The sequence below is a fragment of the Pleurodeles waltl genome, chromosome 6 (assembly GCF_031143425.1).
Source record: "Pleurodeles waltl isolate 20211129_DDA chromosome 6, aPleWal1.hap1.20221129, whole genome shotgun sequence".
Classification (NCBI taxonomy): Eukaryota; Metazoa; Chordata; class Amphibia; order Caudata; family Salamandridae; genus Pleurodeles; species Pleurodeles waltl.
In genome coordinates, this window is record NC_090445.1 from 955145146 (window position 1) to 955160414 (window position 15269).

The following is a 15269-nucleotide window of genomic DNA, read 5'->3' on the forward strand; positions in this document are numbered from 1 at the left end:
TGTGTGGGATTACAACAGGTTTAGGACGCAACAAACACCCAACAGCACAATAACTAAAAGTATAATAAATAAACGTATTTTATCACACTACAAAATGCAGTGCTACACAGACCAGGAGTATCAGATACCTTCTAGACAGGTGTGAGGCTAAAACAGCTAAGAAGGCTGGTCCTTATCACGCTACCCTCCTAATTCCTCTCAAAATCTGAGGCTCTAGTGTTGTAATAACCAGTGCAGGGATAATGTTTCCCCTCTTGCATCTACAAGCCTCTAGTAGGCCTATGTTAGCTCTCCACTTCAGTTTCTCACCATCTCATGGTGGTAGTAGGCCTCGGTTCAATGTCCTGCTCACAGTCTATGCTCATTGGAGGTATGCTGGCTGCAGTAGAGTCACATGGCTCCTCCTTTCGGACCAGGCTGGAACAGGTCACAAGGCAATGGCCTGGAGCCAGCAGCAGCTGTCTTCAGATGGGGGCATTTACCACACCTGACAGTGTCAGCAACATGCAGCGGCCCACTTGAACCATACTGGTTGGTCTTGATGCCAACTCTGTGGCCTTCCTAGCATACTGCAGTGTGACAGTACTCCTTCCAACTACAGACCCCGAGTAGCAACCTTGCAGCTTTGAGGGAAATTTGACAATCAGTTAGGGTATTCAAACAGGTGCTACAGGGCAATACTAATCCCTTCTTCAGCTGGCAGGCTGATTTGGCAGCCTGGCCAAGTGCCACAATCATGGGATAAGGAAGTGATGGCAGGATCTGCTTAAACATGCTTCAGGAGTGCTGCAGTTCTTCTTTGGACTAGCTCCAAGTTCAATCACACTCAATCGTAAGTCTTTGGTGGATGGCCCCAAAACTAGCATCAGTTGATTCTATCCAAACTAGCAGTCAGCTCTTTCTGCTGCTTTGGGTAGCTCCTTCCTCTTTCAGTTGGGTAGGACTGTCCTAGCTTTCCAGGACCGACAACTACGACTCTAGATCAAACTCCTAGTAATGTCCGCTAAGCTCAGGGGAACTGGCTGTCAGGCAGACACCAGCTCTGTTCACACATTATCCTGCTGGGTGCTCTATGAAGCACAACCTCCTTGGTCATAGAGAACTTGAATCTGGTAAGACCTGTCAACACCCCCACTCTTACACAGGTTTAGCAGACAAAGGATGAGTATTCTTGGTCACAGGCTCATTACCAGTAACAGTTTGGGTTTGTTCTTCTTTCATATGTCCTTGTCAGGTGTGAGCAGCCTGCACATGATCATCACAGCCACACCTAACAGTGATTATAAGACAGAAAAGGCCTACTCAAAATTCCCTTAACACTTTGACAAAAGGATCTGCAGCCCCACCATTAGCTCCTCTCATCCACCAAATGGCAGTCTCCAGAAAGACTAGAAAGAAGAACCAGCCCGCCTGCAGCAAAGGATCTAATTGAATTTGTGAGGGGTAGCCTGCCTCCTCTTTACCCATGTCAGTGTCTGAGTTCCCTACTTCTAGCCTCAAGAATGTCAGCAACTCACTGTCTGGGAAAGTCACCTTAGGATTAACTTGAAATTCCAATATCAGTGTACCAGATACTTGCAATTGGGCATGGAGGGCAGGGGACATGACAGTACACCATTGAGAGGACATTCTCATCCCAACACCTTTGAAAGGCATATATCACAGCAGTGACATATACAGAGCAGACTTCATCTGCAACCTCATCACTCTTGTACAAAAGTGATTGAATAGACACCGGTCTGCGTTCCACTTTTCATGTAATTCAATGTTAAGTTGAGGTCAGCGGACTCCTGATGGAACACAGTACCTACTTCGGAGTTTGCGACTGTTCAGAATATTTGCAGATTATTACATTATATATGAGAAAAGGAAAAATGAAAATTTCAAAACGTTTTGAAATTAAAAGAAATTTGCAATTAGAGGCTATAAATAAAGTTGGCATTGTTAACTGAATTCATGGGAGCAGCACAAATACAGCAAACAGAATCTACTACAGATGATTGGTAGATTCAATTGAAGCACTGAGGACCAAAAAAGATAATCATGTTAAAATCTACCATATCACTTCATCTTTTAATATTAAAAACACATTTCAAAAAGCTCCAAACTTCAAAATAAAACTTCAAAGTTTTTCTGAATATTTCTTGGTTGAATTAAATAAAATATTTCATAGTTTGTGTATCCTTGTATTTGTTTGATATGTACCTCTTTCTGTATTCTTGTGTATTGTTTTGAGGTTCAAATCATAGAAATTGCAGATGCTGGAGTCCCCGGTTTCTGGTAGTGGTTCATCTTCTAGTAGTGATGTGATTTGGTGGTGGTCCAAAGGTTAAGACCCGCTGATATAATGAGTTGAGAAGTGTGGAATCTGGCAGGGAAGGCAGCTTCTATATTGTTGATGCGATGTGGGCTGTTTGTTTAGCTTATGAGTAAGAATGGGAGGTCTGATGCATATAAATAACAGTTTTGGATAGCAGAACCTTAAGTTTTAGAAAGTTATAAAAGTCTACATCTGCAATTTGAATTTGCACTGAAAGCCAGCAAAAGTGAGCTGCAAGACCAAAACTCCAAGGTCACAGATCCTTTTGATGCTCTTCATATCATAGCATTCTCAGAATACATATCGCCAGCCCAGCTTGAATGGCCTGGTACGTCACTATGATAGGTGATTAAAACTTCTTATTTTCACCTCAAGACTTGTATTGGGTAGAGGTAAATGATTGTGGTCTCAATTAGAATAAAGAGGGTGTGTTTAATATCAATATGTTTAATCTAATATGATAACTAGGCAGTAATTCTTATTAAATGGTCAGCTATTAGGAAGACTCAAAAACTACCTCAGAGAGAAGCATTAAGTTCCAAGCCAAATAAAAGGGATAGATGATCTGAGTAAAATTGAGAGATGCCCAAAATGACCAGTGGCTTTGCATAGTCAGATTTTCCAGTAAAAGTCTGCTTCCTTAGAATGTTATGAAAATCCTGATAGAGATTTGCCTACCTCTCTTAAGAAGTCTTCAGTCATTCTCCATGGAAACATGCTGAGCAAACAATTAATGCCAGAGTAACTTCCTCCTCAGTGTTACTATCTTTTTTTACCATGTAGCATATTTCGGGGACCAATCCACCACTACTATCTTCAGCTTATCAACTGTGTTCTCTTAACATCTAGAAATGTAAATTGTCTGGCAACGGGATACTGGGATATTTAATGAGGAACAGTTGCCGGCAAAGATCCATGTCAACTATCATACCGAATTTGAGGGCTGTAATTTAGAGGCATCAGATGTACAGTGGATTCTCACATAAAGGAACTGTTGCTCATAAAGAATATATGTAGGAGGGAAAAACCCTCTGAAGCAACATTTAGGGCCACATTTATCAGTCTTTTATGCAATGTGATAACATGCAATGGTCCGGGAAGAAAGTTTCTCCCCGATTCCGGTTCAACAACCACTAGCGCAGCAGGTGAAACACCACTGACGATCTCACCTCTCAAAGCCAACTAGATCTTTGGACTTGGAGAAGAGTGTAGTAGTCAGAATCATTCAATCACAAATCAATGACATTATACCATAAAACAATGTTAAATACCATTAACAATGTAACACTAAATCAAACTCCAAACCGAATAAAGTTTCAAAACTTTATAACAGTCCCAAAACCATATGTGAAACCACAGGCTGGCTAAAACGACTTAAAAGATTTAACCTACTTACATCAATTCTGTGAGACACGCCAAAAGAATAACATAGATTAGCAACAACACAATAAGCACATTATGATCGGACTTCAAAGCAGATGATAGTGACATCAGTAAATCATCCAAAAACAGTTTAACATTCAATTTCAGATTTCAGAGCGGGGCCATGCCTATCACTAACATGAAATTGGGCTTGCATGTGTGGGAATGGGCTAACACATGCAGGCAAAAGTGAAAATAAAAGAAAGACAAAAATAATTTGTAAAATATCTAACTTCAACAACTCACTATAAAATAGGCTGGGGTAAGTAATTAACTAAAGAAAAACAAGAAACCACATTTAGTTAAACCTCTCCTCATGGGACTGCATACAAGAGCCGTTCGTCAGGTAGGATGGTCACCTTCTTCCAGCATCAATTGACAGCAACATCAGGGCAGTGCAGAACACGGGCTGCACACAGGACAGAATCAGCAATTCAGCATTAGTTGGGTTTATTAGTACTGAACCACATAACATAATAGGTCAATTAAACGAAGATGAGGTAAATCATCTAGAGGGGGACAGCAGACTTAATACAGAAGTGGAATGCTTCGAGGCAGGAGGGAGTCTCTGTGAAGACTGACCCCAACAACACTTATTAAAGAACTGACTCCAAACTCAAAGTTTCTCACTAATTAAAATATGCACAATCCTTTAGATTGGGCCTTCATGAGGGCACATTTCAGATGTAAGATTCAGAATCCAATGGCTGCAGATGGCACCACCAGTTCTGCTTCTTTTCCAGATCTTTCCAGCAAAAGTTCATTGTTCAATCTCATGACTTCACACATTTTTGACAAATATTACTTTCTCTGATTATTTCCTACTTAAGATCCTTTCTCACAAAACACAGTAAACTAAACCAACACATTTCACATGAGAACTACAAATTTCTTGTCTTGTTCGACAACTAGAACAAATAGTGTTACATTGTTAGCCTGCAACATGTTTCTTGCCTTCAAAACAATAGGACATCCAACATCATGTTAGCAACCTTGGGAAAAGAACTCGGGTCAAAGAGGACAGAATAATAAGTAATTTTCCGTTACTGCTGCAAATTGAATCTCTTCAGGCCTACTCAAGCTAAGAAGCCTAAATACATATTAATACATGAATAAACCTATTGCACATCTTACAGTTCATATATGCAAAGCAAATTATTTATTGCAAACATCATTTACAATATGTTAGAACTAATTTAAATGTGCATTTATTTTTCTCCACACGTGAAACTTGCATTAATACATTCAATAATTCAGTATAAATGTGCTTAACTCATATTCATTTTAGTGCTGCAATTATTAATTCACAGTTAATAAAACATTCTTTATTGATAACTCATGTTAATACTTCATTTAATATGAGTGCAAAACTCTCATGTTAAAATGTGGTGCACAATATGAATGATGGCCACATAGTTCACTATAATTCAAACGTGCACATTTTACAACTCTGGTTATTTTCTCTGTTAGTCTTTTAAATGCAGGTTAATTTGTCACGATATGCCACTGCAGGCACCCTTGCATCTGGTGCAAACTGCAAAGGGACCTGTATCACAGGCAGTATTAGTTTTGACTATGAAGGGACACCTTCCTGAACAAAAGTAATCCTCTAAGGCTTTTTCCTCTTTCTATATGTGCTGCAGATTGAAGCACAAAAAGAAAGAGACAAAAATAAGGAGAAATAAACATTTTTCTTCTTGTTTAGCCTCTCCTAGGAAGGGGTAGCATTTTGGTTTATCTGCCTAGCTAAATCTTGGAATGTGCCTGGTACCTCCATGCCTCACCCATGAAACACCTTCCCAGGGCAGAGTAACTCAAGTCAACGACTTGTGCTGCCTTACATTACTTAAGATGTACCAAGCAATGCAAGACCACGAAAGGTGGCCTTGCATTGCTTGGTACAGCTGACTTTAGTATTTTATTGCCCTTGCGACACTATGTGAGATGCAAGAGCAACACATTACTATGATCAATCTGGCCCTCAGTCCTTTTCCTACAGTACCCACCATAGTAGTAGTATGGCATCAGGGGGATACCCCCAAACAGTTGCTATCCATTATAAGAAATGGAGTACATCACACTGTAAGCTATCTGCTACATCACAGAGAATGTGAAAGCATAGGGATCACTCAGTGGTCACAGATAAGTACACAAATAAAGGAGTATGCTTTTTCTCTAGGCATAGTGCACCCAGCTCTCTGGTGTTTGACTGAAGTAACATGAATGCTGCAGACATTTGTGAGTGGAGGGACTGGATCCGTCATTAATGCAAAGCCTTGCAAAGAAATGCTGCCAGGATTTAAGGTTCTATGTTCAGGGTCCTAAATGGGCCCCTGTAGCTGCCAGTGCTCCATCATGGTAGGCCTGAAGTTTTCACTTTGTCCTGGTCTGGCACAATCAGATAACTACGGTTGGAACTTTGTGCTTTTATTCACTATTTTCACCTAAATCATTTTAATACTGCATATCCACACTGCTCTGGATTGAAGTTTTGTCATTTTGGTCTCAAATAATTTATTAACTTACTTCATGTTTCTAAATTGGTGTGGGATTTTTCTTGTTTTGTGTTTTCACTTTATTACTGTTTGACATTGCCTCCAAGACAAGCCTGACTTCTTCTGTGCCAAGCTACCAGAGAGTTGAGCGCAGGTTAATTTTGGGTTTGAGCGTGTCTCACCCCAACCAAGTTTGTGGTTGCTGCTTGAATGGGGGTTTACCCCCTTAGCCAGTAATACAGTTTCCTACAATTGCTGTCCATGTTTCCGTTTTGTATGGATTTGTAGAAAATAAGACAATGCAATATTGTTGCTGTACATTTAGTCAGACACTGAATTCTTTTTCCAGTGAGAGCATGGATCCTTCTGCAATGGTCACCAAGATTTATAATCGTTCTATGTACTTACTTCAGACATGGATTGAAGATTGTTGCAACGTAGATTTTACAGCAAACACCAATCTAGTGAACAATTTAGAAGAATATATTTCCTGTAAGGTAAGGTATTCTATTAAATATTTTATATTGTAAAGTACCATTCTGCTGTAGATTTCTTTCTCTATCTCTTTCGTTATGACCTAATCTGAAACCACTCATCACCTATCCAACTTTTGTTGTTAAAAAAGGGGACTCCTGGTACACAAAACGCTCATTTAGCAGTTGCAGCAGTAACATGAATGTGTGCGTTTGCATCTGGTTTTAGCTCTCTTACTGTATGATGCAATTAGAAATGTGTTGATAAATTTTAGGGAGTGAAAAAAATGATTTAAATAAAACTTTAGTAGGTATGTCCACATGTATTAATTGGTGTAGTCCATAATTCGAATATGGACTACATTATTGGCCTACATTATACCTTACTGTTAATACATTTTGATTTAAGATCATTTGCAAGACCCTGTCACCCTTTTGAAGCACAGAGGAGAAGGTTTTATTTGGACACTTACTTTTTCATGTACTCAGAAAAATGAAATAAGGCAGCAACTTGCTTTTAAAATGTTTCTTTTTTGGTTTATTTTCATGTTTAATCAGTAGAGTGCACATAGCACTGCTGAATTTATGAATTTTACAAAACCTAACATGTAATGTCGTAGTCTTAGTCCCAATGAAAGCTACAGAAAGTAAATAGTGCTCATCAGGACATTATTTCCTTTTTGTTCTTGGAGTGGTGGCTGGTGATTTTTGGAAGTGGTGAGCCATAATAATTACCCAGAACTGTAGTGATGGTTCTCAGGAGGGGCAAGGGAGGGTCTATACCTAAGAATATTTAGAAATCAATTTAACCATTTCAAAGTACAGTTGCACATAATGTTGCTATGCACTGAAAAAACACTCATTGAATATTAAATTATTTTATGGTATGCTCTTCAGATATAACCGATGCTCCCAGAGAGTACACCCCATTTTTTCCAAAATGTGCTAGGTGTACCCCCATGTGCAAAAAATATCTCCATTGTGCCAGGTCCAGAATATTGGTATGGGTACTACTCATATGCCATAGGTGCTTCAATAGTCCCAAAAATTACATACAGTATTCCACTGGTAGAATTCTGCCATTAGTGCTGTTCATAAAACATGGGTGAACCTTATGTCTAAAATTATCTCTAGTATGTCAGGGACATTATTTTGTCATGATTGTCTCCTCATGTATACCATAGTTCTCCTCCCCTATGTCAAAAATGACCTTCAAAGTGTCAGTGCAGGCCTTTTGCCACAGGTGCCCCCATGCCAAGAATTTCCTCCAGTATGCCAGCACCACCTTTTTGCCATGGATGTCCCCATATGCCAAGCATAACCCTAGTGTGCCCTAGTTTGCCAGCATTTTGTCACAGGTGCCTGTGATGTAAAGGACTGCCTCTAGTACACCAGTACCAGAATTGTCAGGTGGATTCCTCTTTAAGACAAGATTTAACAGCAGTAAGCCACGGTCAATGGCACACTCTTAAGCATAACACCACATTCTCACTTATACTCACACTCACTTATTCTCACACATTTGCACTCACTTCTTCCTTCTCACTCAAAGTATTCTTGTTCCCTGCCACTCATTCTCATTCATCCTTCATCACACTGCCTCACGCTCTATAGTTTTCCTCACACTCATTCATTCTCATACTCTACCTTTTTTGCAGTATCCCTTTCTCTTGTCTGCTGACCAACTGACTCAATGTTTTGCACTGGAAAAGTAAATAGTTCATCAAGTCTTTGCACCAGTTTCTGTAAATCAAATATTGATAATCTGCCCCTCCAACTCAGTCAATCCTACTACCTGTCACTCCTTTCCATGCACACACCACACAAACATGCGCTCACACAAACAGACAAATACTAATACATGTACACAAACTCTCACATAAACACAGTTTCACTGGCATGCACTCAACATACATATAAAGCATTTTGTTTTACTTACCATAGCTGCCATACAGGGTCCTGTTCCTGCATCTTCTGCTTCATTTTTTATTACGATAAGTGAATAAAAACCTCTTATTCACTATTACCGTAATACAAATGGATCAGAAAGGTCAGCCTCCCCAGTGTTCTTGGCACTGGTTTTGAAACCTCTGAGGTCATGCCCCCTAAATGACATTTATGGAATTAATATACGGTCGGCAGACAGCAGAGCTCAGAAACAGGCAGTGGCAGTCACTCATCACAATTTGCAAGCTGTTGTGTCTGCAGCATATGTACTTAGAAAAATTCAGTGTAAAAGGGCACACCCTTTAGAATGTTCCATTACATAAAAACAGGTGCACAGCCGTGACCTGCTCAAAAGCAGGTGGACCCTGATATTTCACACTTTTCAGTTAAATTGCATGTTATAATACAAGATTACTACAGAATGGCTTAATTTTTATGTTTTGTCCCGATGAACTATGTGAAAGTTATCACACTTGGTAAAATACTATACTCTGATGTTAGGAATTTATTGTTTGCCATAACTTGTACCTGCTACAAGTTTTCGAAAGGGCACATGTGTTTCTCAAAAGGTTTTGTAATATTTTTCTCTTTATTATGAGCCTCCCGTAACTTTACTTGCTGTTAGGAAAATGCTCTGGTTTTATAATATTTTTTCCCCTGACTTAACATAGCAACTGACTTACAGAAGCTCTGTGTCTTCTATCCTATTTCGGTAACAATCCTACAGTGCATAACAGTGCTCTGTGTGCTACCTCTATTAAAGTCCACCAAGAAACATGCAATTTAAAGCAATCCTCCAGGAGGGAATGGAATGTATCATTTAGCAGTGATGTTTAGAGGTGAATACAGAGACACAGAGTCCAGATGAATTACCAAGCATGTCAGTAAAGAAATTAAGTATCCCATCTCCTCTCAGTAGTTCTGACTGAGGCTGGGTAAGCAGTTTGAGTAGTTTAACAGAGATTGAATGTGTTACTTGCCATCTTTCTCAAGGTCATGGTAATGGATGCCAATGCTTAGTAGTTGAGTGCTATTTGACCTGGCCCAGAGACTCTGTTGCACCTTCTTGATGTTTCTAACTCTTTTCTCATCATGGAGGTTCCAATTCACCATTACACCATGTGATGTGAGGAGTAAAGTCCTATTCCTTCAGTGGGAAGTGACTGTTACAACCTCAACCTGACAAGGCACATGTATCTCTCCAGTTGGGTGTAGTTAGTTGGGAATGGAAGGATATCAAGTGAGTTGTCCAGTGGCCCTGTAATTTACTCTAAATGTATAGAGCAAGATCAAATATATGTTATCTGTTCATGACCCAAGGTTTTACCTGGCTTTGACAGACAGGAAAAAAGGGCATCTCAACATCCACTGTGAATACAGTATGTGGTCTGTTGCCCTTACCCCCATATCGATGGGTCATCAGATTATGTTTTCCCTGGCACAGCCAGTGGGGTCACTGCTTGGAAACTGTCAGTCCATCAGAGTTTAAATAGAGCAGGTGAACTGGAGGTTTGGCGGACAGACTACTCTGTCACATTTTTGATGGAGTACCTTCTTCACCAAACTCTAAATTAGACACACAGTCAGCAAGTCAGAGCAAACATGCTTGTAACTTTAATAAGTGTCTTGAGTGACAGTTTTGTGTTTTTGACCATATAATTGACAAGGAGATGTGTAGGATAACCTCACACAAGATACCTAGGTTTTTCATTTTGAGGGCCAGTACTAAGGTTTTATCTCATAATTAGGACCAAAGATATTGGTATAAATTTCCATTTTTGTTGCATTCGCCCCCAGTTCAGATTCCCATTTTAGCTCAATTCAGGCACAAGTGGGCTCCTTGATTCAGAAATAGATATTTCTCAGCTTTTGTGATTGTTAGGGCTATTGCCTAACCTCAAATAGATCAGAGTGTCATTCAAATACATTAGGAATTGGTGTGTAAGTTAGGACGGTGTTCAGTCTCTGGTGGTTTGGAGTATGATTCATATACACTTCGAATTTAAGTTAATAGTGCAAACTCAGGTCTGGAAGGTAGACATGTAGAAGGTAGCTGGGCCTGTAAAAACCCATGGCTGTAAAAGAAAAAAAAACTATTGTATTGTACAGTTGAAGATTAGCATTGGGAAAATATTTCGACAATTTAGCTTCCAGTTTTTTGATTGATCTATCTCCTTTCAGGTATTTTTATATATATATATATATATATATATATATATATATATATATATATATATATATATATATATATATACACATATATATATATATATATATATGTCTGTAAATTACAAAGGATTTTCTAAAGCTCTGCTTTTTAGTGATGAATACACAGCCTCAGTATTTAATTACCATTTTTCATCTATGGGGGACCTAAAAGCGATTTCCACATCAAAATCGCTGTAGAAATGTATTTGTTGAACCAGTCAAACGTTATAAGTTTGATTTTTGTTTTGTCAAGCACATGGTTACTTCGGGTTCCACATATCTAGCATAAACCGTAGAACTGCCCAGTTTGTGGGTATTAGACTATGTCCTAATTTTTTTTTTAACTGAATGAAGTTGGTTAGCAATTTCAGCACCAGGAGGACCATGTTTCAATATTGTGGTGCACAAATATAAAAGGTCAGGCCATGCTCTTTCTAAGTGAAAGTAAGGAACCATCCAAAGGGAGGCAGGAGTTGAATGTAAGCTAGATCTCCTGACTAAACAAACAGCGTTGGTCCGAAACACTGAGTAGTGTAGAGAATTTTGAATTGAGCACTTTCTTCATCAGTATTCATTGCAGACTTTTTTTATGTAAACTGTCATGGCTGTTTTGATGTCTGATTTTGCACCCGCTTCTTAATTCTTTAAAGTGAAAATGAAAGCTAGCTCAGTAGGCTTAGTTAAATACCATTGGCATAAACCAGCCTTGACCACACTAATTCCAATATGATCCTTTGCCATTGTGGCTAACTAGCATATGGAAATACTCTCCTAAGTTTTCTGAGGGGAAAAAGCCTGCCTGTCCTCAAAGAGGCATGTATTTATTGATGAATAGAGTTTCAAAATGCTGAATCCCTTTGTTATCAGTCATATTTGTTTCTGTAGTTGAGATGGTCAAGACATTTGAGTTGTACCCTAACATATTCAAGAAAGCAGATTGTAATCTTTTTTCAATAATATGGATAGAACATAATTTATTGACACATATAAAAAAGATTTTTTTTTTTTACACAGTACTTCAATGAATATTGATAGGCTAATCTTGTTGGTTTGATTAGTGCATTTGACTGTTTCCGTAAACTCAATAATCTAACCCAAGAAAAGCATTACTTTCTTTTTCACCTCAAAGTATTTCCTCTTTTGAAACTGGTTATTACATTTTAATGGTAGGTTGCCAAATGACTTAATATCCAGGAACTATCATAACATGCTACCTTATCAGTGATACCCACAAGGCCAGCATAAAACACAAACAAGGAAGACACAAGACATAAGATCCACAATCCTTACTTAAACATTGATCACCTGTTATATAGGCATGTCCCTTTTCCAGTCACACTGGCCCAGACTTTCTGTAAATAGCTAAGCAAATATTACCTCTTTGTTTTTTAGAGTGAAATTCCTATTTTCAACCATAAAATGTTAACAATTTCTTTTATTTTTGTTCAACTACTTAAATACATTATGTGAATCAATCAATAATAACTAATAGTTCTGAATGATGTACCTTGGATCATAATATTAAAGAAAAACATTATCTAAAAAGGCACCTGTCCAAATCTGTTTCTGAATGTTTCGATATGGGGCACTAAAAGCCTTTCACTCTAATTTCGTTAATTGATTTGAAAAACATTATAGAATTATGTGAAAGTAGATTAGCACTGTGGTTGCACTTTGTACAACAGATTCCACTCACTCAAGGTTTGTTTCTAGCATGAAGTCAGTTTCATATGTTCATGTGATGGTGCACTTGACTGACTTAAACCTGACCTCTGTTGCCAAAGTTGTAGTCCTATTTCTGGAAGAATATTTAAATTAATGTTTGGTGTACACATTTCTTTAGATTATTCCTAATGATAGCTATGGTGAGCATTTGCTGTCCTTGCTTCAAGATCTGACAAGCCACAAATATAGCAGTGTATCGCCTGGCTCCAGCCTCAACGGGAGAAGGGATGAGGAGGAGACAAAGTCATTATACTCCTTTTGTTTCAAAGTGTCAGAAGATAATATCTCCAGGAAGGTAAGTCTTTAAGAGTAGTACATGACTGGGAAAGCAACCTGGGCAGTTGTGGGTTCACCCCAGGCCAATCAAATCAGTAAATTGGGGGGCAAGAAATAACTATCCCTCTAACACAACATAGATTATAGTTATGTGTGTTCTATAGTGTTTGCTTGCAATGCTGTTATTTTAGTGGAATCAGTTAATTTGAGCTAGTTACAAGGTCTCCTGCCAAGCACACTCTCTTTGCATCTACATGCCTTGGGACAATTTGAAGGGTGATATCCTTAAATGAGTTAGAGAAATGTGAAAGTCACTGCACGATTGACCCATTTTAATAATCTGCATTTAAAAATGTAAGTCTTCTGAAATTTGCTAATTATCCTATGTCCTTGTAGTGCAACAATGTCACATTTTCCATACTAATTACATTGTAGACCATTCCTTAGTAATTATATTCCTTATTGGAGCTCAACAAATAAATAACAATTTAGATGTGGAATTTTATTAGAACTATAAATGTGTTTCAAATCCATTGACACCTCAGGTTGATCTCTGAATTCTTTACTCACCACGTATGTTATCTTAGCTTCAAATGTGCTGTAAAATACCTTATTACATTTTTGTTGCTTATATGCCCTTTTTCATATTCCATTAAGTGCATTCATTTACATTTACAGATCTGCACTTAAAGTGAATAGCAGCTTCAGAAACAGAAAATGCAAGAGCATATGAATTTAGATAAAGGTAGATAGGAAACTCAATGATTGAAAGCATTCACTTTCCCATACTGGTTCAGTGGTTTTGATAGGCTTCATACCTCTAAAATGCAAATGCTGGATTGGTATTATGGTTGGTAATATTAACAATAAGATAAATTGAAGTCGTTTTGATTAATATCTATAGGAGTTAGGGATCATCTCTAGAAAATATTTCCCACTGAGTCACCTCACTGCAACCAAATTAAGATTTGGGAAGGAGCTACAGCGCAGGTGTAAAATGCTACATTTATTTGAGTCAACAGACAAGAAATTGGGTTGTTTATTGATTGGGATGTGAGTTATGGTCAAGCATCAACCACAATCGTTGTCAGGGTGAGGCACAAGCTAACTCTAAATTATCCTGTGCTCAACTGTCTAGTTGCTTTGCACAGGGCAGCCAGGCTAAATTTCGAGGCAATGTGTAACATATTTGTGCAATACCTCAAACAGTAATAAAGTGAGAACACCACCCAAAAAGGATTCTACACAAAGTAAGATAAATAGAACTCTCTCTAATAAATAAAACAAGACAAAAATGACAAAACTCCAGTTAATAAAACCAGAGAAATACAGTTTTAAAGATTTTAGTGAAAATATGGCCAAAAAGAAAAACGTGCCAACTGTAGATATCACGTCGCACCACACCGGGAAAAAGTCAAACGTTCAGGCTGACCATGATGGGGTGCATGCTACCAATAGAGATACAGTTAGGCTTGCTGAGCAAAGTACCTTAAATCCTGGTATGCAAAGTGTTGCAGGGATTGGCATCGAAGCAGCGTCACACAGCCAAATGATGCAGCGGTTTTGAGATGCGGCACAAGTGGGATGCAGGGTTCTGCTTTGTGTCGAGGAACCCGTTGATGAGGCTTGAGACGTGAAGTCCAACATTGAGGATATGACGTGGAATCAGGGTGATGCGTCGGTTCTGAGGAGCTGCTGGGAGCCCATCTAACTAACCCTTGAAGTCACTTTGGGGTCTGGGTTCAAGAGATGCAGCTTCAGTCCGTCTCACCCAGACAAGAAGGCAGCATGTCAGCAGGACAGCAGTCCTTCAGAGCAGCAGTCCAGCAGAGTGGCAGTCATTTCATCAGTCCTTCTTCCTAGCACAGTATCCACAGGTCCAGAAGTGTAGTGAAGAGTAGGTTATTGAGGATCAGTATTTAAATCCAGTTTGAAGTGAGGAGAAGCTTCTAGAGGCATATCTTTGAAGTGTGCAGGTGCCCTGCCTTCCTGGCCATGGCAGCCCAAGTGTAAATAAAAGGGGTATGCAGCCCTTTGTGTGGAGACATGACTCACCCAATTCAATTGTAAGAGAGGCTGGGTCCAGCTCGTCCCTCCCATCCTACCAGTGATGACCCATCCAGTAATGCCTAAAAACCCTTTTGGGTGTGGCTCTCTAGGAGGAACATGCAAAGCCCCACTGTTAATTACTCTCAGTCATGTGACCCAGAGACAGGCTGTAGGCACCTAATGGCTAAGTCAAGAATATGCCAACTTCTAAAAGGGGCAATTTCAAAATTGTAATTTAAATCCGACTTTGCCATGAATAAGGATTTGTCATTACAATTCCAAAGACACCAAACATGAACTGCTCATCTGTTCCCATTTAAAAATGACACTTTATAAAATGTAATAAGGTGACCC

General features: G+C 38.9%; 1 protein-coding gene across 1 annotated transcript in view; it reads left to right on the plus strand.

Moving 5' to 3' along the window:
* KNDC1 (kinase non-catalytic C-lobe domain containing 1) overlaps window positions 1-15269 on the plus strand; it is a 523355-nt gene that overhangs the window by 387778 nt on the left and 120308 nt on the right. Inside the window, exons 22-23 of the mRNA XM_069239773.1 lie at window positions 6587-6734; window positions 12709-12885. Coding sequence (XP_069095874.1) covers window positions 6587-6734; window positions 12709-12885 — 325 coding nt within the window. The remainder of the gene's footprint in view (window positions 1-6586; window positions 6735-12708; window positions 12886-15269) is intronic.